Source organism: Oncorhynchus kisutch, linkage group LG22 (genome assembly GCF_002021735.2).
Source record: "Oncorhynchus kisutch isolate 150728-3 linkage group LG22, Okis_V2, whole genome shotgun sequence".
NCBI classification, from domain to species: domain Eukaryota; kingdom Metazoa; phylum Chordata; class Actinopteri; order Salmoniformes; family Salmonidae; genus Oncorhynchus; species Oncorhynchus kisutch.
The window spans coordinates 30,148,375-30,175,612 of NC_034195.2; the positions used below are offsets into that span (position 1 = coordinate 30,148,375).

The 27,238-nt window shown below is 43.8% G+C and overlaps 1 protein-coding gene across 4 annotated transcripts in view; it reads left to right on the top strand.

Moving 5' to 3' along the window:
• Nucleotides 1-27,238, top strand: part of LOC109866960 (protein piccolo) — a 99,097-nt gene that overhangs the window by 69,087 nt on the left and 2,772 nt on the right. For 3 of the 4 annotated variants that reach the window (XM_031801422.1, XM_031801424.1, XM_031801425.1), the window contains 13 exons: nucleotides 618-726; nucleotides 1,834-1,901; nucleotides 2,065-2,306; nucleotides 3,166-3,225; nucleotides 3,465-3,595; nucleotides 19,470-19,496; nucleotides 20,485-20,578; nucleotides 21,545-21,616; nucleotides 23,161-23,370; nucleotides 23,472-23,550; nucleotides 24,105-24,299; nucleotides 26,614-26,752; nucleotides 26,879-26,946. In XM_031801422.1, coding sequence (XP_031657282.1) covers nucleotides 618-726; nucleotides 1,834-1,901; nucleotides 2,065-2,306; nucleotides 3,166-3,225; nucleotides 3,465-3,595; nucleotides 19,470-19,496; nucleotides 20,485-20,578; nucleotides 21,545-21,616; nucleotides 23,161-23,370; nucleotides 23,472-23,550; nucleotides 24,105-24,299; nucleotides 26,614-26,752; nucleotides 26,879-26,946 — 1,494 coding nt within the window. The remainder of the gene's footprint in view (nucleotides 1-617; nucleotides 727-1,833; nucleotides 1,902-2,064; nucleotides 2,307-3,165; nucleotides 3,226-3,464; nucleotides 3,596-19,469; nucleotides 19,497-20,484; nucleotides 20,579-21,544; nucleotides 21,617-23,160; nucleotides 23,371-23,471; nucleotides 23,551-24,104; nucleotides 24,300-26,613; nucleotides 26,753-26,878; nucleotides 26,947-27,238) is intronic. The other variant, XM_031801423.1, reaches the window with a different exon arrangement.

Sequence of the window (27,238 nt, forward strand, 5' to 3'; positions counted from 1 at the left end):
CAACTAGTCAAAATAACTATAAAATACTGCATAATTTTTGTTATTTTGGCCAGTTGTCATTTTCTGCAAATAAATGCTCTAAATGACAACATTTTGGGGGGAATTTGGGAGAAATATTGTCAGTAGTTTATAGAATAAAACAAAAATGTTCATTTTACCCCATCACATACCTATAAATAGTAAAACCAGAGAATCTGATTATTTCGCAGTGGTCTCTACATTTTTCCAGAGCTGTGTGTTTACATTGCCAAAACAAGTGAAATAGATAATAAACAAAAGTGAAATAAACAATCAAAAATGAACAGTAAACATTACACTCACAAAAGTTTCAAAGGCATAGAGACATTTCAAATGTCAAGTTATCGCTATGTACAGTGTTATAACCATTTGCAAATAGTTAAAGTACCAATATGGGTTGTTTGTTCCTTGTGTTTGTTCGTCACTGGTTGCCATTTTCTTGTGACAACAGGTCACACATTTTGCTGCTGTGATGGCACACTATGGTTTTCCCCCCAATATATATGGGAGTTCATCAAAATTGGATTTGTTTGCAAATTCTTTGTGGGTCTGTATAATCTGAGGGAAAGATGTGTCTCAAATATGGTCTCTCTCTGTAGGAATGCAGGTGTTGGAGTGGAACGGGGTTCCTCTGATGGGGAAGACCTACGAGGAGGTGCAGTGCATTATGAGTCAGCCGTGTGCAGAGGCGGAGCTCTGTGTCAGACTGTGAGTCAAACAGCGCCCTCTCTCCTCTCATCCCTCTCTCTCCTCTCATCCCTCTCTCCTCTCATCCCTCTCTTTCCACTCATCCCTCTCTCCTCTCATCCCTCTCTCTCCTCTCATCCCTCTCTCCTCTCATCCCTCTCTCCTCTCATCCCTCTCTCTCCTCTCATCCCTCTCTCCTCTCATCCCTCTCTCCTCTCATCCCTCTCTCCTCTCGTCCCTCTCTATCCTCTCATCCCTCTCTCCTCTCATCCCTCTCTCCTCTCGTCCCTCTCTCTCCTCTCATCCCTCTCTCCTCTCCTCCCTCTCTCTGTTCTCATCCCTCTCTCCTCTCATCCCTCTCTCTGCTCTCATCCCTCTCTCCTCTCATCCCTCTCTCTCCTTCCATCCCTCTCTCTGCTCTCATCCCTCTCTCCTCTCATCCCTCTCTCCTCTCATCCCTCTCTCCTCTCATCCCTCTCTCTCCCCTCATCCCTCTCTCCTCTCATCCATCTCTCTCCTTCCATCCCTCTCTCTCCTTCCATCCCTCTCTCCTCTCATCCCTCTCTCTCCTCTCATCCCTCTCTCCTCTCATCCCTCTCTCTCCTTCCATCCCTCTCTCCTCTCATCCCTCTCTCTCCTTCCATCCCTCTCTCTCCTTCCACCCCTCTCTCCTTCCATCCCTCTCTCTCCTTCCATCCCTCTCTCCTCTCATCCCTCTCTCTCCTTCCATCCCTCTCTCCTCTCATCCCTCTCTCTCCTTCCATCCCTCTCTCGTCTCATCCCTCTCTCTCCTTCCATCCCTCTCTCCTCTCATCCCTCTCTCTCCTTCTATCCCTCTCTCCTTCCATCCCTCTCTCCTTCCATCCCTCTCTCCTCTCATCCCTCTCTCTCCTTCCATCCCTCTCTCTCCTTCCATCCCTCTCTTCTTCCATCCCTCTCTCTCCTTCCATCCCTCTCTCCTCTCATCCCTCTCTCTCCTTCCATCCATCCCTCTCTCCTCTCATCCCCCTCTCTCCTTCCATCCCTCTCTCCTCTCATCCATCTCCTCTCAAATTGATCATATCTCTCTCATCCCAACTTAATTTATATCAAAAACTAAATTTGACCTTTGACCTTCCTGTCACTCAGTGATCTGAACATGCTGTCTGACGCTGATCACCCCCAGGCCCTGGAGAACCACGCCCAGCTGAAGCCTGGTATGTCACTAGTGTGGTTGTGGGTATCCTACATAGTAATCATGACCACTGAGTCATAATGACACTTGTTTTTTATTTGTTATTTTTTTATTTCACCTTTATTTAACCAGGTAGGCATGTTGAGAACAAGTTCTCATTGGCAATTGTGTGTGTGTGTGTGCAGGTGACAGGCAGCGCTCTCCAGGAGTGGATCCTAAGCAACTGGCTGCAGAGCTGCAGAAGGTGTCCCAACAACAGGCCCCTGGGATGGGCCTGGGTGTGGGGGGGCCAGTAGGGGTCCTTTCTGCCCTGGACCGCTCAGCTCTGTTACACTCAGGCAATGCATCGGCCAGCTCTAGTGCCGTCCCCAGCCCCGGCCAGCCTGCCTCCCCAGCCATCAACAAGAAACAACGCCACAGCACCAAGGTACTGCCTCTACCTGTTGTACATTATGATATTAAGAGCCCATAGCATTCTGTAGAGTGTGTTACTACAGCCATGTGGTTGGTGAGTTCATCATTATTAAGTCATAGACGTGTGTGTGTGTGGTGCATGGTGCATGCGTGTGAGGAGGTCTAGATCCATTGCTTTGTCTGCATTGTGGATTACAGGAACATGACACTAATTATATAGACACATGCATGATATGTGTGTAGAGAGAGAGAGAGAGATCATGCTAGTGTGGTTGTGTGTAAATAGACATAGTATTAGCTATTTTCTATGATAGACGTAATATAATGCATCTCAACCAACTGAATGAAAATTCTCTGATTGTAGACCATGACCTTTACAGTCTGCTGAACCTCTCCTCATGAGTTTCCTCCCGAGTCCTATAGAGTCACTTCAGAAAAGTCTGCTCAGCAGCTCCATGACAAGGACAGGTCCTTCATCTGTCATCTGACCATAGCTATCCTACTCAGGGGCTCTGGTTAACCTACTGCTACTTAAAACCGTAGTATCATGGACATAGTAACTGACGTTTAAAACCGTAGTATCATGGACATAGTAACTGAAGTTTAAAACCGTAGTATCATGGACATAGTAACTGAAGTTTAAAACCGTAGTATCATGGACATAGTAACGGAAGTTTAAAACCGTAGTATCATGGACATAGTAACTGAAGTTTAAAACCGTAGTATCATGGACATAGTAACGGAAGTTTTCAGGCTGGCCGGAGGCCACACTACAGAACAGGGAGTATGTGTGAGTATGTGTGTTAATGTGAAACGTGTGTATGGATATCGGTATAAACAGTGTATAATCGCTACCTGTGTTTGTTTTTCAGTCGACAGCAGACGTGCAACTGCTGAAGCCTCAGCCTCGTCCTGTAACAGGGGAAATACAGGCAAGCCTGCTGTCAGTCTCACACCTGCTTTAAGGTTTCATACTTTCCACAGTCTGAAGTCTGTGAAGTGGAGTGTGACTTTAATTTCTCTTGAATCCCCTCACTTGATTGATCCACTTAAGTCAAGGGCTATATGATTAGTCAGCCCCAGGACCTAGTGTTGAGGAACACTGATGTACACACCTGTAGAACCTAGTTAAATATACTGTATGTATCTATGACCTCTCTGCCATCTTCAGCTCCAGATCCACTACGACAGGAACCTGGGGAATCTGATAGTGCATGTCCTCCAGGCCAGGAACCTTGCTCAGAGAGACCCCAAAGAATACTCTGACCCCTTTGTCAAGGTCTACCTCCTACCAGGGAGAGGGTAAGGCACTGCTTTCATCAGTCTGTCTGTCTGGATGCCATTCCCTCTCTCTCTCTCTCTCTCTCTCTCTCTGTCCTTTTCTTCATCTCTCTCTCTCTCTCTCTCTCTCTCTCTCTCTCTGTCCTTCTCTTCATCTCTCTCTCTCTCTCTCTCTGTCTTTCTCTTCATCTCTCTCTCTGTCTCTCTGTCTCTCTCTCTCTCTCTGTCCCTCTCTTCATCTCTCTCTCTCTCTCTCTCTCTGTCCTTCTCTTCATCTCTCTCTCTCTCTCTCTCTCTCTCTCTCTCTCTCTCTCTGTCTTTCTCTTCATCTCTCTCTCTGTCTCTCTGTCTCTCTCTCTCTCTCTCTCTCTCTCTCTCTCTCTCTGTCCTTCTCTTCATCTCTCTCTCTCTCTCTGTCTTTCTCTTCATGTCTCTCTGTCTTTCTCTCTCTCTCTCTCTCTCTCTCTCTCTCTCTCTGTCTTTCTTTCTCTCTCTCTCTCTCTCTCTCTCTCTCTCTCTCTCTCTCTCTCTCTCTCTCTCTCTCTCTCTCTCTCTCTCTCTGTCCTTCTCTTCATCTCTCTTTCTCTCTCTCTCTCTGTCTTTCTCTTCATTTCTCTCTCTCTTTCTCTGTCTTTCTCTTCATCTCTCTCTCTGTCTCTCTCTCTCTCTCTCTGTCCTTCTCTTCATCTCTCTCTCTCTCTTTCTCTGTCTTTCTCTTCATGTCTCTCTGTCTTTCTCTCTCTCTCTCTCTCTCTGTCTTTCTCTCTCTCTCTCTCTCTCTCTCTCTCTCTCTCTCTCTCTCTCTCTCTCTCTCTCTCTCTCTCTCTCTCTGTCTTTCTCTCTCTCTCTCTCTCTCTCTCTCTCTGTCTCTGTCTCTCTCTCTCTCTCTCTCTCTCTCTCTCTCTCTCTCTCTCTCTCTCTCTCTCTCTCTGTCCTTCTCTTCATCTCTCTCTCTCTCTCTCTCTCAGTTTGTTTGTTTTGTATTCTAAGGAGTATTGACCATTATATGATGGGCCTTTATTAAGTTGTGTTAGATTTGCTGTGTGCTCTCTGTGAAGTACAGTAGAAAGCTAGGAGCACATAGAACTGCCAAGATAATGACACATCCAACTGTGGGCTACTCTCATTCCTTATCTCCATGACTTCTAACTGGCCTCAGTTGGCATATTGACAGATATTACAACTTGATTTGTATATAAAAAACATTCTATATTCTCTAGTGGACTGATATTGTGTGTGTGTGTGTGTGTGTGTGTGTGTGTGTGTGTGTGTGTGTGTGTGTGTGTGTGTGTGTGTGTGTGTGTGTGTGTGTGTGTGTGTGTGTGTGTGTGTGTGTGTGTGTGTGTGTGTGTGTGTGTGGACTCTTGTGTGTGTTTTTGGATTCTTGTGTGTGTGTGTGGATTCTATATTGGCTGCAGTGCTCTATTCCTGAGTGCTGTGATGTGATTTTGTAGTAAGGTCCTCCTAGGAGATTATCAGTTTAGTAACATCTCTTCTTTCAGCCCCCGTATCCCTCTCTCCTTCCCTTCCTTCATCCTTGTCTCCATCCCTCTCTTCCTGTGAAAAGGCAGAGATCGATATTTATTTAACCTGTAACCCTATCTGCTTTCTACTAATGGCCCTACCAGCCCTGTTCATGGGATTATATACAGTACAGGTCCTCCAACCACCCATACACACCTCCCACACACTCCTCTAGCTCAAGAGAGAATACAGTAGACGGCACCCGTCAAACGTTTGATTTATGACCCTATGTCTGGGTGACGTGTGCATGCGCGAAATTATCACGTGGTTATGCCCATATAAGGGCATCCTGTTCCTGTTGTCATGTGTTAGAGTGTGTGTTAATTTATGCATATATTGCATCTATTCCTTTGAAGTTGTCATGATGGTTGATGTGTAGGGACCTCGTTGAACTGGGGGGTATGTGTTTGAACACTTCAAAGAGGATGGCCCCACACCCCCTATTTTATTGACCTTAGGGACCCAAGAAGTGCCACACGAGTGTTATATTCAGCCCCTGGCTGAAGATGAACCTTCAGAGAAATACGTGTTTTATGATTTTGAGACGAATCAGCAATAAGGTGTTCATTTACCTATTTTTGTATCTACCATGATTTTCAAGGGTTAAAAGTGGTCAGCAGAGGGGCCCAATTGTGCACTCCTCTTTCTAAAACACTTTAGAAAACCCCAATACAGAAACATAACATTTATAGCTCACAATTCTAGAGCCTATGACTCCTATTTTCTTTTGAACAAGGCGTTGCACCCAGTGTCATAGCTCAAGGTAGTAAGATCTTGTGTTTTGTAGACCCCGCCTTCAACCAGAGATACATTGACAGCTTAAGTGTCTTACCCATGAGATTGGCTCAAATGCCTGAGGCCTTGGGTTTTGAAAACTCTGTGAAAGGTTGGTTCCCTCATTTATTCACATCTGAGGAGAATCTACATTATATTGGATCTTATCCCAGCCCCAAAATGTATGGGTGTGATCAGATGTCTCCCAAAGAGCGAGAGAGGTTCATGGTACGAGACATTATGTCATAGCACCTTTGATTTCCACAAAGAGATGGAGTCATACTGTGACAACGATGTAGTTATACTTTGTGAAGGATGCCTCAGATTCAGAGAAGAGGTAATCAAAGATGCAGGCATTGACCCCTGGAGTTGTACAACTATTGCATCGGCATGCATGAAAACCTATCGTACACACTATCTGCCTACATCCTCTATAGCTATCCCCTCGCCTGACAACTACCGACGCCAATTCAAGTCATACTCTAGTGGGTCCTTTCAATGGTTGGAGTACTTGGCCCAGGATGAAGACATTTTTATTCAACATGCTTTGAATAGGGGTGAGAAGGCTTTTGGGCCTTATCATGTAGATGGATACACACAGATTGACGGTGTTGAGACAGTGTTTGAGTACAACAGTTGTTTCTTCCATGGGGGGGCACAAATCTTGCTTTGTGCCCCAGGCCATGTGTGTCCTAACCCAAAATTATTTTGGGGAAATGTACCAAGAGTTCCAAGACAGATTGGAATCTTTACAGGCCACTTATGGGTTGAAAGTGAATGTGATGTGGGAGCATGAGTGGACCGCACTCAAAAAGTCTGATCCTCATGTTCGAGCCTTCCTTTCCAGCTTTGACACACCAGAACCGTTGGAACCACGGCAGGCCTTGTATGGAGGCCGTACAAATGCTTTGACATTGCGGTATTTAGCGCAACCCGACGAGACAATAGGATATGTACATTTTACATCCCTTTATCCTCATGTAATGAGTTCCTCGTGCTATCCTAGGTGGCATCCTGAAATTATTCACCGTGACTTTGACTTATCCCAAAACTATTTTGGTCTGATCAAAGCAACTGTCTACCCTCCTAGGGGTTTGTTTATACCAGTGTTGCCTTACAAGGGCCCTCAAGGAAAACTTTTCTTTCCCCTTTGTCGCACCTGCAGTGAAAACAACAACCAGGAAAACCCTTGTTATCATTCAGATCAAGAAAGAGCCCTGACAGGTGTATGGGTCACAGTTGAATTCTCTAAGGCTCTAGAGATGTGGTATCGTGTGGCCAAATTATTTGAAGTGTGGAACTTTTCCAGGAAATCACACTCTTTTTAAAGAGTAAATAAAGACCTTCTTGAGATTTACCGCAAATGGCTTCAGGCTATCCTGCATTAGTCACAGATCAAGAGAGCAAAGACAAGTACATTCAAGACTATCATGACAGAGAAGGCATACTTCTTGACCCAGACAGAATAGAGGTCAACAAAACCAAAAGAAATCTGTCGAAATTGTACTTAAACTCTCTTTGGGGGAAGCTTTCCCAGAGAAGCAATATGCTAACAACGTCGATCATTAAAGACCCCAAAGAATATTTGGAATTTGTTTTTTCAGACCAGTACAACATTTCACATTTTTCATTCTTGAGTCAAGACATTGCCCTGGTGCAATGGAGACGTAACAGGAAGTGGGCTCTACCCCCGGGTAATGTAAATGTGTTTCTTGCAGCATTTACCACGGCATATGGCCGACTTGAACTGTACGCCCCCATGGAGCAGCTTCAGAGGCGGGTTCTTTACCACAACACAGACTCTGTGATCTATGTAAGCGAACAGGGTGATTGGAAACCCCACTTAGCAACTATCTGGGTGGTTTAACGAGTGAACTCGAAGATGGTGACCATTTTACAGAATGGTCCTCCTGTAGTTCCAAAAGCTATGCTTTTAGGACTAAAGACAATCACGTGGTGTTGAAAGCCAAAGGCGTGACTCAAAACGATGAAAATAGCCCACATGTAAACTTGGAATCAATCACACGCTTAGTCGAGGGGTTCATAAACGACCGGAATAGTGACTTGGCGATTCTGAGCTCCTACAAAAAGATTGTTAGGGATAAAAAGGGTTTCCATCTAAGGAATGCCCCACTTACGAAAATATTCACGGTAGTCTATGACAAGAGACTGCTTTTGCCTGATGGGACCACATTGCCCTTTGACTACTGACTTATGTTACAAGCCGCAGTGTGTCTTAAAGCTTCAGATATAATGGCTGCTGTAGAAGGTTTTGACCCCAGGTTGCAACTACCATTTTCAGCCTTAATCGCAGGCCCATCCAATAGCGGTAAAAACTGTTTTGTAAAAAGTATTTTAGAGAATTCTGAACATGTGTTATCTCAGAAACCTGACAATATCGTGTGGTGTTATCAACCATTGTATGATGAACTGTTGAAGGAAATAAAATCACATTTGTTGAAGGAATACCAGAATCCCTGTCTGATGATGAACTTCTCCCTCCTCATAAAAATAATCTGCTGGTTTTGGACGATATGCTATTTGCAGGTAGCGAATATCCTGAAATTGCACGAGCTTTTACCCAATATACTCATCATAGAAACCCGTTCGTGCTTTACCTGGTGCAGAATGTGTTTCACCAAGGTAAAAAATAGCCGCACCATCAGTTTGAATGCCAATTACATGGTTTTGTTCAAAAGCCCTAGAGACAAACTACAAATTAACACTCTAGCTCAGCAGATGTACCCGGGATGGAAATCCTACTTTATGGAGAGCTATGAGGACCCTACCAAAGTGCCATAAATCGTGGACAAACAGCGGGAAATGATTTGGAAATGATTTGGATACGGCCATGAAGGATATTTTGAACCAAAAAGGATTGAACCCCTATAAAAAGGTCCAAAAATACACAAACCTCTTGCGAAGGTATTTGGCCTTGGTAAAACAAGGTGAAAGAGAGACCATCCATTTATCGCTTTCCCTACCGTACCCTTTAAAAGATGACGCACCTAGAGAGAGCCAAGCCCCTGTAATACCTGTACCTGCGATATTACTGGTTGAAGATCAAATGCCTGTTGAAAATAACATTATGCATGACATGTTGACACATGTTCCGGCACGTAACAGGAAAAATGTTAGATATATTATGAACAAGATAAAAGACTCAAAGGGTACCACTACTTGGAATGACAAAGGAGAGTTTATCCTTCAGGGCGATGTTGTCAAGGGTTCCCATATGATGGACTTGCTTAAAAGTACCACTGCAGCCCACAAGGTTGCTAATGACAGAAGACGCCGGGTGGCGTCGGTTTCTTAAGGCCCTGGCAATCCTCAACATTCCCCTCTCTGGTGTACCCAACTATAAGCTTCGTCAACAGATTCAAACTTTAAAACAAAAACCTTCAACGAGCTACAGTACCCCTAAAGATGTCCCAACAACCCCTCTCCCCTTTTGAAAAGGATGATGATAACTAATTTACCCCCCTGAACGTCTCCCAACCTTTTCCTAATCCCGATCTCTCAGGGTGGTTAGACTTTTGAATTACTTTTGAATGACTATGATTAAATTCAAAACATTTTACTTGAAAAATTAAGCAATTTAACATTTGTGGCATTCTTGAAACATTTGACGTGAGCATAAGCCTTGATTACACGGTCTTAAAGGACACATATTTGAACACAAAATGGCCACTCCGGCCATTTCTCAATAGGTAATTCATCACAAGCCCACACTCCACAAAATTGTTTTCCAATCAAGCGGCTTATGAGCCCCTCCAGCTCTTGGGTATTCATGTCTTTGCTCAACGATCCTTAATAATAATCCACTGAGACTTGTCTTCGGGCATTCACTTCCAAGATTGAATCAGAGCATGCATAAACAATCATGCTAACTGTACAGGCTAAAGGTGTACGGAAATGCATTTCCAGCCGGAGGTTACCTTGGGACAGCACAGACAGATTTCCTGAGGTGTCATCATCAGGTGATAAATTGAAGCATACAATGTGTAACCCTCTGCAAAATAATTTCTGTCAATAAATCAAATCAAATCAAATTGATTTATATAGCCCTTCATACATCAGCTGATATCTCAAAGTGCTGTACAGAAACCCAGCCTAAAACCCCAAACAGCAAGCAATGCAGGTGTAGAAGCATGGTGGCTAGGAAAAACTCCCTAGAAAGGCCAAAACCTAGGAAGAAACCTAGAGAGGAACCAGGCTATGTGGGGTGGCCAGTCCTCTTCTGGCTGTGCCGGGTGGAGATTATAACAGAACATGGCCAAGATGTTCAAATGTTCATAAATGAGAGAGCCCCAGTAAGCCAGTGACTCAGCCCCTGTAATAGGGTTAGAGGCAGAGAATCCCAGTGGAAAGAGGGGAACCGGCCAGGCAGAGACAGCAAGAGAGATCTTTTAGATGCCTCCCGGTAGCCAGGAATAGATTGTAAAATTCTCGCACAGATATGTTGTTATAAATTGCGGTTGGAAAGCCGTAGCAGGGACCTGACGTCCATCCTGACAGAGAGCTACATACTCTCCATGAAAGTTTTTTTATGTAAGCTGCCCGTATACGAGGCGTGATCAACCAAACCTATAACCATTTAGCGGGGTAAAGGGCCTAGAAAAAGGTTTTCTTGACTGCAGATTCTACTGCCCACAGGTATGCTAAAGGTTTTCATGGTAATTCTTTGGAGAGGGTAAAGGGCATTTCCTTTCATCAAAGCCTGTGAGTGACCCAGACGAACTGCTGCCAGAGATACAGACACTTTTTAATAAAAAGCATTGCCCCCAACACTATTAAACTAAAGTCCCCGTCCTGGGCAGAGATCAGACAAAACTCATCCTTGGCCCTGGTTGATTTTAGTCTTTAATCAACCGAATTTAAGAGTAAACTTTCTTGAAAGAAAATGTCAGAGTGTATAGGCCCTAGCAGATGAAACTCTCGAGATTCGGCACAGTAGCGAGCACGTGCCTCCAGTCCTTTGTTTGCACCGGTGGAAGGGTCTATCGATTCCACAGAGACTCCTGCAGTATCCTTGCTAAATAGCCCAGCACTGAATTGTGTCCTGAGAGTGTCTTCGGAGTAGTTGAGTAAATATTCCATGATGGCCCTATAAGGGTATGTGGCACTGCTTTGACTGATTAGGCGTTCACCCAAAGTCACATCCACTTGGGAGAAGATGGTGGCCACTGGGTAATTAATGAGACTCACTTTGGCATCGTTTGCAATATTAGTACCATCTCTTTTGGTCACTTTGAGACGTAAATGCACCAAGGTGTTGTTGAGGTCCAGATAGTTATCACCGTGGCCTGGTATGAAAAATTCTATAGGACTGTTGTCTGTAATGGCGGAGAGTGGGGCTATCTCCACATAACTGGACCTATCTATTGAAAATGCGCCTTATACCCGGAGGGCTCTTTTTTGGTCTTCGAGACAACATCATACGCCCCGAGCCTTTTTGATGCTCGGCATCTGATGACGCCCTTCTGGTCATAGCATTGGCTACAACCTCACTTACAATGTTTTTAGCCACTGATTTTAAATGTGGCTTGGCTATGCTGAGGCCTCTCTTCACAAATGGTAAAACCATCCTAAAGAGGTTATGAAATATACCTCCTATCCCTGGACCGTAAATGGTCGGGGATCCATGATAGCCTGTTAATCCATTACCCACTTCATCAACATAGTATGAGACATAGCGGTTAGTGTCGAGATGGTGGTTGTGTACCATAACCATTTCATTTATTATCATTTATATAAAAAATATATATATAATATTAATAATATATTAGATATGTAGAGAGGTTTTGCTGGGTCTAAAGTGTAGTTTTATAATCGTTTTACCATAAGTAAATTCAATGTTTTCGTTCTGATCTGTTTTAAGCTCAACCAGAATGTTTTCAATATATTTCTTATAGGTACATGGTGTGGCTTGTCATAGTTAACAGTGACTACATCACCATCCTTTCCCTCTATATGAACTGGTACGTAGTGTGGCTTGTCATAGTTAACAGTGACTACATCACCATCCTTTCCCTCTATATGAACTGTTCTCAGGAGGGGCACATAACTGTCTCCTACCCTTTGATAGGATATGATGTCGGTATACACAAATATGTTGTAAAACCCTGCATGTATAACCGCAGGGAATAGGAATAATTCATCTTTCACATACGTCCATTTATTGGGACCCATCCCCCTCATGTAGGCTAAATTACCACAGGTCTTTATACCCCCACCAGCATCCCCTGAGATTTGTACACATTTATGTATAGGGTTGTAGATCAAGAGTATTTCCATATTGTTCAGGGTTAGGAGTTCATTCAACTCGGAGACGATCCTGTCGACGGTTCTATAGAACCCTTATTTATTCTTTACAAGTTTCAGAGGTTCCGATATCCTTTTGCAAAAAAAGTCACGGTCCTTATCCTTGATATTATACCAGCTATGGGGGTATGTAATCTCGCTGAGACCTACTTCCCAGGCCTTCTGATAACTCTATAGGCTTTGGAAAATTGGTTGTATAATTCAAACTCTGATTATTACGATATATATGTGCAGACGCATTACTGGGGAGAGTCGGGTAGAAGCCGCTGTGTTCCATGATGCACTCCTGTGTACACTTGAATGATGTTGTATTTATCATGCATGAGAGTTTAAGTTAACCCCCGATGCCTCCACCACATCGTGCTTTAATACCCAACTGTTGAACTTTTGAGGCCAGTTTTTCCAACGGACCAACATTAATTTTTGACCCTTTTCTCTCTTCTGATCTAGAATCTCCTCCACGTGAAATAGTTTGTCTTTACCCATCTGTACCTTCTGTAGTTCCTTCTCATAAAAATATCCCTCTATAAGCTCCCCGTCATATTCTTTGAACTTGTAGACAGGGGGTATGTCCGGTAGACATTCTGTAACGGTGAACAACTCATCGCTGTAACCTTGCTCATATTTTTTGTCGAAAACACCCCTCAACTTGGATATACGTACCAAGTCCCCAGTATGAATATAAAAAAATATATATTTTCTTACAGCGAAGGGGGAACAAACCATACAGATTTTTAAAGACTTGAAAAGAGTTTTCAGAAGAGACCTCGGAGGGCTTCATCCGTATACTCTTATGGTAGCTGCAGTTGTAACCCTTTACTAAATCTTGAACTATATCGATATATCTATGTGTGTTGTGAGCTGTAAAATATTTCCACATCAGAGTTCTGTTAAAGCGTTCAACAACTGAAGCTTTCAAATCCGAGCCTGTAGCAAAATGTACGATATTGTGCTTCTTCATTATTAAAAAATGATTTTCCGCCGTCAGTCTACACTTCTTGTGGGCTCCTCCTTCCGTCAAGATAGAGTCAAAGGCCCGGGTCACCTCTGCACCACTCTTATTTTTTAAGACCCTTACAAATGCTATTTTAGAGAAAATATCTATGTATCATGTAGCGATTTCCATCATTTTTATCTGCAAGGACCTGCATGTCACATAGATCCGCCTGAAACTGGGATGAGAGAAGAGTAGAAAAAACTATATTTCTTGGAAATTGTTTTCGTACAGGTTTATGCAGAGTGTAAGCATCCTGCTCTGCTAACCATTCATTCACTTGAGCAGCGCCTAACCTGTTACCTGTTTCTTTGGCTATAGCTCTCTGTAAACGCTCCTTACCCCCATAAGACCCTGGGTTAGAGGGGGTATAATACATGTTTTTCAACATCTGCTCCGCCATCCTTCTTGCCTCTCTGAGGTACAATAACGTTAATGAGCCCCTTTCAAATAACAACATTTCATTTTTATTTTTTATTTTTGCAAGTATTATGTACACAGACAATTCAGGATTCGTAGCAGGATACTAGTCCCCGTTTTCTCAACGATCCAAGCATGCAACACCCTGTATATTTGGTTTACATTTACAGGCTTGTGTCGCTGAATTTTTGAAACACACACATCCGCTATATAAGTTTGTCACCAAGATGGCATAGCAGTCAGACGTCTTTTGTCCTCGTCTTGTCATGTCCCATATATATATTTACAACTTTTTCGCATACCTTTTACAGTGGGGCAAAAAAGTATTTAGCCAGCCACCAATTGTGCAAGTTCTCCCACTTAAAAAGATGAGAGAGGCCTGTAATTTTTATCATAGGTACACTTCAACTATGACAGACAAAATGAGAGAAAAAATCCAGAAAATCACATTGTAGGATTTTTTATGAATTTATTTGCAAATTATGGTGGAAAATAAGTATTTGGTCACCTACAAACAAGCAAGATTTCTGGCTCTCACAGACCTGTAACTTCTTCTTTAAGAGGCTCCTCTGTCCTCCACTCGTTACCTGTATAAATGACACCTGTTTGAACTTGTCATCCGTATAAAAGACACCTGTCCACAACCTCAAACAGTCACACTCCAAACTCCACTATGGCCAAGACCAAAGAGCTGTCGAAGGACACCAGAAAAAAAATTGTAGGTCTGCACCAGGCTGGGAAGACTGAATCTGCAATAGGTAAGCAGCTTGGTTTGAAGAAATCAACTGTGGGAGCAATTATTAGGAAATGGAAGACATACAAGACCACTCATAATCTCCCTCGATCTGGGGCTCCACGCAAGATCTCACCCCGTGGGGTCAAAATGATCACAAGGATGCTGAGCAAAAATCCCAGAACCACACGGGGGGACCTAGTGAATGACCTGCAGAGAGCTGGGACCAAAGTAACAAAGCCTACCATCAGTAACACACTACGCCGCCAGGGACTCAAATCCTGCAGTGCCAGACGTGTCCCCCTGCTTTAGCCAGTACATGTCCAGGCACGTCTGAAGTTTGCTAGAGAGAATTTGGATGATCCAGAAGAAGATTTGGAGAATGTCATATGGTCAGATGAAACCAAAATATAACTTTTTTGTAAAAACTCAACTCATCGTGTTTGGAGGACAAAGAATGCTGAGTTGCATCCAAAGAACACCATACCTACTGTGAAGCATGGGGGTGGAAACATCATGCTTTGGGGCTGTTTTTCTGCAAAGGGACCAGGACGATTGATCCGTGTAAAGGAAAGAATGAATGGGGCCATGTATCGTAAGATTTAGAGTTTTATTCTTAAATTTTTTAATTTCACCTTTATTTAACCAGGTAGGCTAGTTGAGAACAAGTTCTCATTTGCAACTGCGACCTGGCCAAGATAAAGCATAGCAGTGTGAACAGACAACACAGAGTTACACATGGAGTAAACAATTAACAAGTCAATAACACAGTAGAAAAAAAAGAGAATCTATATACATTGTGTGCAAAAGGCATGAGGAGGTAGGCAAATAGTTACAGTTTTGCAGATTAACACTGGAGTGATAAATGATCAGATGGTCATGTACAGGTAGAGATATTGTTGTGCAAAAGAGCAGAAAAGTAAATAAATAAAAACAGTATGGGGATGAGGTAGGTAAAAATGGGTGGGCTATTTACCGATAGACTATGTACAGCTGCAGCGATCGGTTAGCTGCTCAGATAGCAGATGTTTGAAGTTGGTGAGGGAGATAAAAGTCTCCAACTTCAGCCATTTTTTCAATTCGTTCCAGTCACAGGCAGCAGAGAACTGGAACGAAAGGCGGCCAAATGAGGTGTTGGCTTTAGGGATGATCAGTGAGATACACCTGCTTGAGCGCGTGCTGGGGTTGGTGTTGCCATCGTGATTGTAGATGATATCGCCGAAGTCGAGGATCGGTAGGATAGTCAGTTTTACTAGGGTAAGTTTGGCAGCGTGAGTGAAGGAGGCTTTGTTGCGGAATAGAAAACCGACTCTAGATTTGATAGTGTGTGTCCAGTGTCCAAGGACGGGCCGGAAGTATATAGAATGGTGTCGTCTGCGTAGAGGTGGATCAGGGAATCGCCCGCAGCAAGAGCAACATCATTGATATATACAGAGAAAAGAGTCGGCCCGAGAATTGAACCCTGTGGTACCCCCATAGAGACTGCCAGAGGACCGGCATGCCCTCCGATTTGACACACTGAACTCTGTCTGCAAAGTAGTTGGTGAACCAGGCACGGCAGTCATCAGAAAAACCGAGGCTACTGAGTCTGCCGATAAGAATATGGTGATTGACAGAGTTGAAAGCCTTGACAAGGTCGATGAAGACGGCTGCACAGTACTGTCTATTATCGATGGCGGTTATGATATCGTTTAGTACCTTGTGCGTGGCTGAGGTGCACCCGTGACCGGCTCGGAAACCAGATTGCACAGCGGAGAAGGTACGGTGGGATTCGAGATGGTCAGTGACCTGTTTGTTGACTTGGCTTTCGAAGACCTTAGATAGGCGGGGCAGGATGGATATAGGTCTGTAACAGTTTGGGTCCAGGGTGTCTCCCCCTTTGAAGAGGGGGATGACTGTGGCAGCTTTCCAATCCTTGGGGATCTCAGACGATATGAAAGAGAGGTTGAACAGGCTGGTAATAGGGGTTGCGACAATGGCGGCGGATAGTTTCAGAAATAGAGGGTCCAGATTGTCAAGCCCAGCTGATTTGTACGGGTCCAGGTTTTGCAGCTCTTTCAGAACATCTGCTATCTGGATTTGGGTAAAGGAGAACCTGGAGAGGCTTGGGCGAGTAGCTGCGGGGGGGGCGGAGCTGTTGGCCGAGGTTGGAGTAGCCAGGCGGAGGCATGGCCAGCCGTTGAGAAATGCTTGTTGAAGTTTTCGATAATCATGGATTTATCGGTGGTGACCGTGTTACCTAGCCTCAGTGCAGTGGGCAGCTGGGAGGAGGTGCTCTTGTTCTCCATGGACTTCACAGTGTCCCAGAACTTTTTGGAGTTGGAGCTACAGGATGCAAATTTCTGCCTGAAGAAGCTGGCCTTAGCTTTCCTGACTGACTGCGTGTATTTGTTCCTGACTTCCCTGAACAGTTGCATATCGCGGGGACTATTCGATGCTATTGCAGTCCTTCCATCAGCAAGGGCATTGAAGATGAAACGTGGCTGGGTCTTTCAGCATGACAATGATCCCAAACACACCGCCTGGGCAACGAAGGAATGGCTTCGTAAGAAGCATTTCAAGGTCCTGGAGTGGCCTAGCCAGTCTCCAGATCTCAACCCCATAGAAAATCTTTGGAGGGAGTTGAAAGTCCGTGTTGCCCAGCAACAGCCCCAAAACATCACTGCTCTAGAGGAGATCTGCATGGAGGAATGGGCCAGAATACCAGCAACAGTGTGTGAAAACCTTGTGAAGACTTACAGAAAACGTTTGACCTCTGTCATTGCCAACAAAGGGTATATAACAAAGTATTGAGATAAACTTTTGTTATTGACCAAATACTTATTTTCCACCATAATTTGCAAATAAATTCATAAATATCCTACAATGTGATTTTCTGGATTTTTTTTCTCTCATTTTGTCTGTCATAGTTGAAGTGATGAAAATGATGATGATGAAAATTACATTAAAATTACATCATCTTTTTAAGTAGGAGAACTTCCACAATTGGTGGCTGACTAAATACTTTTATGCCCCACTGTATATTATGCACTTCCTTAGCCGAACAATGCTTTGCCGTTGTTGGCTCTGTACAAAAAAGAGCGTCCAACAACTCTAACATTTTCAATTCCATTAGATCCCAACTTTTAAAAGGAATAAGCATGCGCAACATAAAATCACCACCATCACGAATGTTTTGGATGTGGGTTTCCTCGTTGCTGATCTAGAACTCCACGCATCCACATGGAAGTCCATTCTTTCTTTGTATTTTCACCCTGTGAAATATTCTTCCTGAGGAGTCGGGGGTACCTTCCCAAGGGGTCTCGTAGCCCGTGAACATGCTATACCCCTCTGTGATAACTCTCAGTTTGGGACACACCACCTTGTGAAAAACCTGCCAGTCTTCAAGCCCATAGTCCACTCCTAAAGTCTGGTCTGTATATTCTTCTCCTTCGGCTACCGTATAGAGGTTCACTCTACAGGCCTGGTAATCAAACTGATAACCCCATAGCTGTCCATTAGACATCATCACATGATCTTTTAGCGCAGTTGGGGGCGGTATTGGGTTCTATACACATTTAAAAACGTTTTTTTGGCGCATTGTATATTGTTGCTTTTTACTCTGACCTTTCTCTATGTTTCAGCCGCGGTCCTGATTTCGTTGTTACGGTCATCACTGCTTTGCCACTGATCACAAGATCCATGTTTAATTTCTTTAGTGGTTTATCATGTGTTGTTCTGGGTCTTATTTATAATGCATCTGCTCCCCACAATATCCCCGGACATTCCTGTTTCACAGACAACAGTCCTAAGGTCAATAAAATAGGGGGTGTGGGGCCATCCTCTTTGAAATGTTCAAACACATACCCCCCATTTCAACGAGGTCCCTACATATCAACCATCATGACAACTTCAAAGGAATAGATGCAATATATGCATAAATTAACACACACTCTAATGCATGACAACAGGAACAGGATGCCCTTATATGGGCATAAACATATGATAACTTCACGCCAGGTTGTCCTGACCGGATGCCCAAATATGGGCATGCACCCGGACATAGGGTCATACATCAAACGTTTGACGTGTGTATTCTCTCTAGCTCAGTATAAATGGACTGTTTGATCTGTGTTTTAACAATAGGTAGTAGTAAATAAACCATGTCTTTATGTTTCAATGTCTCCTTCCCTTTATGTCTCTGTTTCTCTGATGGTTTATGTCTCTGTTTCTCTGATGGTTTATGTCTCTGTTTCTCTGATGGTTTCTGTCTCTGTTTCTCTGATGGTTTCTGTCTCTGTTTCTCTGATGGTTTCTGTCTCTGTTTCTCTGATGGTTTATATCTCTGTTTCTCTGATGGTTTCTGTCTCTGTTTCTCTGATGGTTTCTGTCTCTGTTTCTCTGATGGTTTCTGTCTATGTTTCTCTGATGGTTTCTGTCTATGTTTCTCTGATGGTTTCTGTCTCTGTTTCTCTGATGGTTTCTGTCTCTGTTTCTCTGATGGTTTCTGTCTATGTTTCTCCGATGGTTTATGTCTCTGTTTCTCTGATGGTTTCTGTCTCTGTTTCTCTGATGGTTTCTGTCTCTGTTTCTCTGATGGTTTCTGTCTCTGTTTCTCTGATGGTTTCTGTCTCTGTTTCTCTGATGGTTTCTGTCTCTGTTTCTCTGATGGTTTATATCTCTGTTTCTCTGATGGTTTCTGTCTATGTTTCTCTGATGGTTTCTGTCTCTGTTTCTCTGATGGTTTCTGTCTCTGTTTCTCTGATGGTTTCTGTCTATGTTTCTCTGATGGTTTCTGTCTCTGTTTCTCTGATGGTTTCTGTCTCTGTTTCTCTGATGGTTTCTGTCTATGTTTCTCTGATGGTTTCTGTCTCTGTTTCTCTGATGGTTTCTGTCTCTGTTTCTCTGATGGTTTCTGTCTCTGTTTCTCTGATGGTTTCTGTCTATGTTTCTCTGATGGTTTCTGTCTCTGTTTCTCTGATGGTTTCTGTCTCTGTTTCTCTGATGGTTTCTGTCTCTGTTTCTCTGATGGTTTCTGTCTCTGTTTCTCTGATGGTTTCTGTCTCTGTTTCTCTGATGGTTTCTTTCTTTTTGCGGTACTTGTTGTTTGTTGTCTCTACCCTCCTATCCCTCCCCTGGACTCTCAGACAAGTCATGGTAGTCCAGAACGCAAGGTAGTGTAGTGCTTCTCCTGCTTCTCTCCTCTCCTACTCTGCTCCACTTCTTCTGTTCTTCTCTACTCCTCTTCTCTCCTTCTCTCCTCTTCTTCTCTCCTTCTCTACTCCTCTTCTCTTCTTCTCTTCTTCTCTACTCCTCTTCTCTCTTTCTCTCCTCTTCTTCTCTCCTTCTCTACTCCTCTTCTCTTCTTCTCTTCTTCTCTACTCCTCTTCTCTCCTTCTCTCCTCTTCTTCTCTCCTTCTCTACTCCTCTTCTCTTCTTCTCTCCTTCTCTTCTTCTCTACTCCTCTTCTCTTCTTCTCTCCTTCTCTGCCCCTCTCCTTTTCTTCTTATCTTATTCTATCCTCTCTGCTCCTCTCCTCTCTCTCTTTCTCTCCTTCTCTCATTCTCTGCTTCTCTGCATTCAGTCAGTGTTTTTCCCCACGTACATTTTCCACCTCCAAAGTGCTTTTCCTCATTGTCTCCCGCATTCATCGTTATTCATTTTGCGTTGATACGTTGATAAAAGCACTCTCTTGCTCTTCCTCTCTCTCTCTATCTAATCTTTCTCCACTTTATTTCACTCTCTCTTTTTTCTCCTATTTGTATCTCTGTCATCCTAAACAACTCATGATTGTATGATGTGCAAATTCAGCCAAGAACATTGCCGGGTTGAAATCAAGGTTGAAATGTGAAATCATTCCATGAGTCAGATATGTTGATTCAACCTTACAGACATCACTATTTCTTTGACTTTCTTTGACTATTTCTATGATGTTGTGATCCCGTCTAGCCAGTGTGCCTATGCAATTTACTCATCCAACATTTGCAAGACATCATGATGATATAATTATATTGAATCAGATATTCAATTATTGACATCCTGCTATATCATCTCTATATCTACCATCAAATGTAATTGGAGAAAATCTACAATAATGTGGCCATATTAACTTACAAAGACCACGTCTGAGACTAAACGTGTCCCTTTGTTATGACATCACAGTGCTGAGAACAAGAGGAGGACCAAGTACGTCCAGAGGAGTCTGAACCCAGAGTGGAACCAGACTGTCATCTACAAGAACATACACCTGGAACAGGTAGGAACACACACACATGCATGCACACACACACACATGCACCTACTAACGCATGCATCACACACACACACACACACACACACACACACACACACACACACACACACACACACACACACACACACACACACACACACACACACACACACACACACACACACACACACACACACACACACACACATTAATGTTGAATGTTTATGTTAATCTTATTTCCAGTTGGATTGGTAGTTCTGAATCCTTAGGGTTGTTCTGACTATCCCTCTGCAGCCTTGGTTCCCATTACCAATCCTCTGAAGCCCATAGCACCGCTGACCTGGTTAGGTTAAACAACCCCCTTACAGACTACCAGTCACCAGAGAGAAACAGAGACAGAGACATCTTCATTCAACATAACAGTAGCAGCCCTTGCTTAGCTGCAATTCAGACAATGTAAGATGAGTGCAGTCTGTCCATACAGCAGTAGTGTCTCTAGTCTAGTGTCTCTTCTGAGAATCTCTGCTGTTAGCTACTTCTTTCTATTCTGCCCACTGAGGTTGTAAATGCTGCTCTATTACCCACTCACTCTCCCACTCTCCTGCCAAGCACACACACACACGCACACACGCACGCACGCACGCATGCACGCACACACACACACACACACACACACACACACACACACAATTACCCAGTCCACTGACTGGCTGGTTGAGTGATATACAGTATGACTGCATGGGTGTTGTACCTGGCATAACTCGTTTAAATGTATTTGTTCATTTAATCACTTTTCGCTCATCCTCTCACTCTCTCTCTCTCTCTCTCTCTCTCACTCCCCCCACCTCTCTTTCTCTCTCTCTCTCTCTCTCTCTCTCTCTCTCTCTCTCTCTCTCTCTCTCTCTCTCCCTCGCTCCCCCCACCTCTCTTTCTCTCTCTCTCTCTCTCTCTCTCTCTCTCTCTCTCTCCCTCACTCTCTCTGTCTCTCAGCTAAAGAAAAAGACTCTGGAGGTGACAGTGTGGGATTATGACAGATCTTCCTCCAATGACTTCCTGGGAGAAGTAAGTGTCTCCAGAATCAGACACACTCTGGTTTAGACGTCACATACATTTACTTCAGTCATCCCTTTACCCTAATGTCTCCTGATGCCATGTTTTTAAATGTTCTCTAGCCAAAAGCGGCTCATGTTTCCAGCCTTATTGCTCCCCTCTCAACAAGACTTTATTCAAAGCTAGTTTCATTGTTTGTCAGTCTATATAATGAATCCCACGGATCCTCTGCTAAATGGAGAAGGATCCTAATTGTTTATAATGTAGAATGGTGGTTTGTTCACAGCAAACCTCGACATATACTGACTATACCAAACATTAGGTACACCTTCCTAATGTTCATTTCCTCCATCCCCCTTATGCCCTCAGAACAGACTCAATTTGTTGGGGCGTGGACTCTACAAGGTGTCGAAAGCGTTCCACAGGGATGCTGGCCCATGTTGACTCCTATGCTTTTCACAGTTGTGTCAATTTGGCTGGATGTCCTTTGGTGGGTGGACCATTCTTGATACACACAAGAAACTGTTGAGCCTGAAAAACCCAGCAGCCTGGTACCTACTATCATACCTCGTTCAATGACACTTAAATCTTTTTTTCTGGCCCATTCACCCTCTGAATGTCACACATACACAATCCATGTCTCAATTGTCTCAAGACTTAAATATCCTTTAACCTTTCTCCTGCCCTTCATTTACACTGATTGAAATGGATTTAACAAGTGACATCAATAAGGGAGCATAGCTTTCACCTGGATTCACCTGGTGAGTCTATGTCAGGGAAAGAGCAGAGCTCAGATTCACAAAACGTTCTTAGGAAGAAATGTTTTCTTAACTGCCATTTTCTTCTTAACTATAGACTTAAAAAGAAAGTTAAGACAAGTTGCTATTCCTCAAAAAGATTCTTGGAAACGTTCTAGCGCTACTTCTTATGTTACTCCTTTAGAAAAATGTTAAGAAGAAATTAGATTCTGAAAATAAAGTTATTTTCAAGGTAGCTAAACCCTTGTCTTAAAATAAGGGCAGTGAGAGAAAAAGCTCACGAAAGCAATTTAACATGTTTAATTCACTCACAAACTTCATGTGAAAGTTTCAGTATCGATTAGTTTAAACCCAAGAACATGTTTTCGAACAGTAATCTCAGTAGGAAATATGCTAACATGATTGCCATTGCTTAACTACATATCCAGCTAAAACCATTGCCTAGCAACAATGATTTGGAAGAAGATATTTGGGAAGTTCGTAAGAAAATCACTAAATCGTTAGATGGGAACTTGCACTTACAAACTATCTTATTCACTTTTTTTCTCAAGAAGCTTTTTAAGTTTTTGCATAAGAAGAGTTTTGTGAATCTGGGCTCAGGTGTTTGTGAATCTGGGCCCAGGTGTTCCCAGGTTTTTGCTTGTTTTGTATACTCAGTGTATATTTGCTGTGTTTTCCTATAAGTCTTTGCTTACACAAGCATTCCTGTCTACTCTTTCTTTCTCTGTCTCTGTCTCTCTCTCGGTCTCTCTCTCTCTGTATCTCTCTGTATCTATCTCTGTATCGCTCTTTCTCCAGGTGTTGATAGACCTGTCTAACACATCCCAGCTGGACAACACTCCTCGCTGGCTGCCTCTGAAGGAGCAGAGTGAGAGCATTGAGCACAGCAGAACCCACCACACCGCTCAGGGGCCTGGGGGGCCAGGAGCAGGGACAGGGCCGGGACAGGGGTCCGTAGCGGGGCAAGAACCAGGACAGGGCATGGGGCCAGGACAGGGGCAGGGACAGGTACTGTACTGTATTCATAGTCTACTATCTATCCTTGCCATCATTGATTGTAACTTACTGATTATAATGCATATAGCACATTTAATTGAATTGCATTGCAGATGGGGGAGTGCCATGAGTCTCCTAAGAACTCTGTGATAAAGAGCAGGAGCCACGGGATCTTCCCTGACCCAGCAAAAGGTAGGAGCCTCTTCCAGCTGCCTTGTTGCTTTTAACTAACGCTTGCCATTGTGGGGTTTAGCCACTCAGTTGCTTTACAGTTTTTCTTCATTTCCGTTTTGCTGATTGCCACTCTGTTGTCATAGTGAGAGAACATGTAGTCATGGTGACAGTTTTGCTAATGGCTGTCATAATTATACTTTTAGTGCCAGTCACTTATCTGTCTCAGTGCCCTCCATGTTGTGGTGTCATCCTTGTTTTTTGTCATGTAGCAGATGCTCTTATCCAGAGTGACTTACAGTTAGTGCATTCATCTTACGATAGCTACTGTAGGTGAGACTACCACATATCACAGTCAGAGTAGTACGACAGGGTGGGGTGTTAGTTCAAGGAAGTCAAGGTTATTCTATTTTTATGTTTTTGCCACAGTACAAATGTGTAACTACTACATGGCTCTTTTAGTGACTTTTACAGACATTCCCTTTATCTCCTCTATCTCCTCTCCCTCTCTCTATCACTACCTCCTCCCTCTCCTCCCTCCTCCTCCCACTCCTCCCTCCTCCTACCTCTCCCAGACATGCAGATGGTAACTCTAGAGAAATCCCACAGTAGTCCAGGCAGCTCTAAGTCGTCTTCAGACGGCCAGCTTCGTTCCCATGGTCCATCCCGCAGCCAGAGCAAGAGCAGCGTCACGCAAGCCCACCTGGAGGATGCTGGGATAGCTATAGCTGCCGCCGAGGCCGCCGTGCAACAGTCCCGCCTCCAACCAAGTAATCCCCACCCCTTCCTGTGACACACTTCCTCTCGGCTCTGCCACGCATGCTAGCTCATCATCTCTCCGTTTATCTCTCCTCTTGTTCTATCACTCCTTTTCTCTTCTTTTCCTCTCCCTTCTGTTCTGGCCTTCTGATTGGTTCTTCTAAGCAATTAGATGGTTCCTCTAAGTTCTATTCTGTTGGGTTTTCTTGTTTGCTCTAGGGGTGTAACACCCACTGATCTAGACAGAGTCCATCACTAAAACATTGCATGGCAGATCTTATAGTAGACCCTGGCCTGTGGAGAAAACATCTCAATCTAAAATCTATATTAAAAATGAATTTATAAACTGCTGTTCTCACACTAAACACTGAAAATGTGTACGGTCCTCTGTTTCTCTGACGTTACTGTGACGTTACTGTGACGTTACTGTGACGTCTGCAGGGTTGGGTAAAGTAAGGGCACAGCACCGTTTGGGCTCAGAGTGAGCAGATTTCCATCATACACACATCAGACACTCACAATAGCCCAGAGTATGAACAGTAACACACAGGACAGAGACGAAACAGCCACAGTTCCCAGTCTAAATAGAGTGAGGATATACATGTCTCTCTCCAACATGGTTTCTACTGTCTCCCAGTGTGATCCCCTATCCATCCTCCAGGTCTAGAAACCATGATAGAGCTTGACCCCCAGGTTGTGACATGCAGTCCCCCCCCCCTCTCCTGGTGTTGGTTTGTGTGTCTGGTTCAATCCCCTAACTGCCCTTTCATTGGAAAAGGTCAAGCCCCCGTAGGTGTGTGTGAGCAAGTGTGAGTGTGTGTGCATATGTGTGTGACCCCTGACCCCTAAATGTGTCCAATGTAATGATACAAACACCCTGAGATGTATAGTCTACCAGTATCCTCCCTTCCCACCCCCAACGTGATGAGTTTATAAACGCCACCTGGCACTGACCAGACACACCAGGAAGTACAGACACAGCAGCATGGGGGACAAAGGGCAACAGGAAACTGACTCTACACTCACCGGCCAATGAGAGTACAGAAAGGAGTCTGACCTTCAGGGGAACAGCAGTGTCTGGGGAAGGTGAGACAACAGGACGGGAGTATAGAAATTATAAACAAGAATAATATAATATAACCTCAGTAATCAAACTTCAGGCCTTTCTCTCCTCTAGACAAGCATGGTATCATTAAGAAACATAATACAACTTAATGATCATGTAAACCATTTAGAGTTTTGATATATATGTGTAAATAGTAAAAAACGTCTCAATAGTTGCTTTGGTATTTATTTAAATTCATAATTAATGCTGCCTCCCTTGTGGCACAGGGTCACTACAGACCCGGGTTCGATCCCAGGCTGTGTCGCAGCTGGCCGTGACCAGGAGACCCATGAAATGGCGTGCAATTGGCCCAGCGTTGTCCCGGTTAGGGGAGGGTTTGGCCGTCCGGGCGCATGCACACTGACTCGTGTCGCCAGTTATATGGTGTGGCTGGCTTCCAGGTTAAGCGAGCAGTGTGTCAAGAAGCAGTGTGGCTTGGCAGGGTCATGTTTCAGAGGACGCATGGCTCTAGACCTTCGCCTCTTCTGAGTCCTTATGGGAGTTGCAGCGATGGGACAAGACTGTAACTACCAATTGGATATCATGAAATTGGGGTAAAAAAATTTTAGTTAAAAATCATAATAAATATGCCCATCTATTCAAATAATTACCATAACTATTATTTTAGCATGTTTATAAATGATTATTATATTTATAATCCCTGTACGTACTTTGCTATTAGATCATGTTTATTCCATGGTTTATATGTATCAGAAACACTTTACATAAATCGTTCAGTTATAATGCTTTATATCTTGTTAAAAGGATGTATGACCCTTTATAAGGGGTGAGAAGACATTGTAAAGGGGCCATACATGCTCATGACAGGTCTTACAATGCATTATAGCTACATCATGATGGATTGTTATTTCAGGAAAGTGTCACCCATGTTTGTTTTAGTCTGTTTGTCAGTACATGTATTATTACCTGTAAGCTCATTGAACCCTTTTTTGTTGTTATGGACACCAGAAGGAAAAGCTCATGGAGATCCACATAATCAAATAAATAAACACTGTGACCACCGATGTAGCTACAACATTTACATTCACTTTCATATATGAGAATAGTAGTAACCTTTTTTATATTATAGTTTATAGAATATTATGGACACACATTATCAAGGTAGTGAAATGTATCTCACTTTCTCTCCCTCCTACACTGACACACATGCCGTCATTCACTGCCCCTCCTCTCTCTCGCTTTCCCCCGACCCTCTGTAGGACCAGGCCACAGGTTGGGGGATGTGTCTGGGCCGGTGGTGTCCTCAGCCCCCAGTCTGATGGAGGGGTATGGGGGTCTGGATGGAGACGAGGGGGCTGGCACAGGGGTGGACAGTGCCATCTTCCAGGTCCCATGCATGTGAGTAAACAGCCTGTTTGTGTGGGGTGGTGCTAGCATGATGGGTGACCTCATCATGTGGTGGTGGATGATGTATCACATACATGTTTTGTATCTGTGGATCTAATGTGTGTTCATTTCCAACAGAGGGAAGATCATCCCCAACGGTCCTGACAAGTTTAGGGGACTGCCACTCTCGCTATCAGACAGCGAGGGTAAGACTGTGTGTGTGTGTGTGTGTGTGTGTGTGTGTGTGTGTGTGTGTGTGTGTGTGTGTGTGTGTGTGTGTGTGTGTGTGTGTGTGTGTGTGTGTGTGTGTGTGTGTGCGTGTGCCAGTTTCTCCTAATAAACTTTGTCTTTACATGTCTGCCATCTGCTGGACCAAACAGGAAATAACACCAACAGCCTCTAAATGCCTGGTCCCATACATAGGAAGTAACTATCTTGCTCTCTGTGTCTTAACTATATCTAGGAGTCAGATAGCTCAGGTGTCATGGTGCCTCTCTC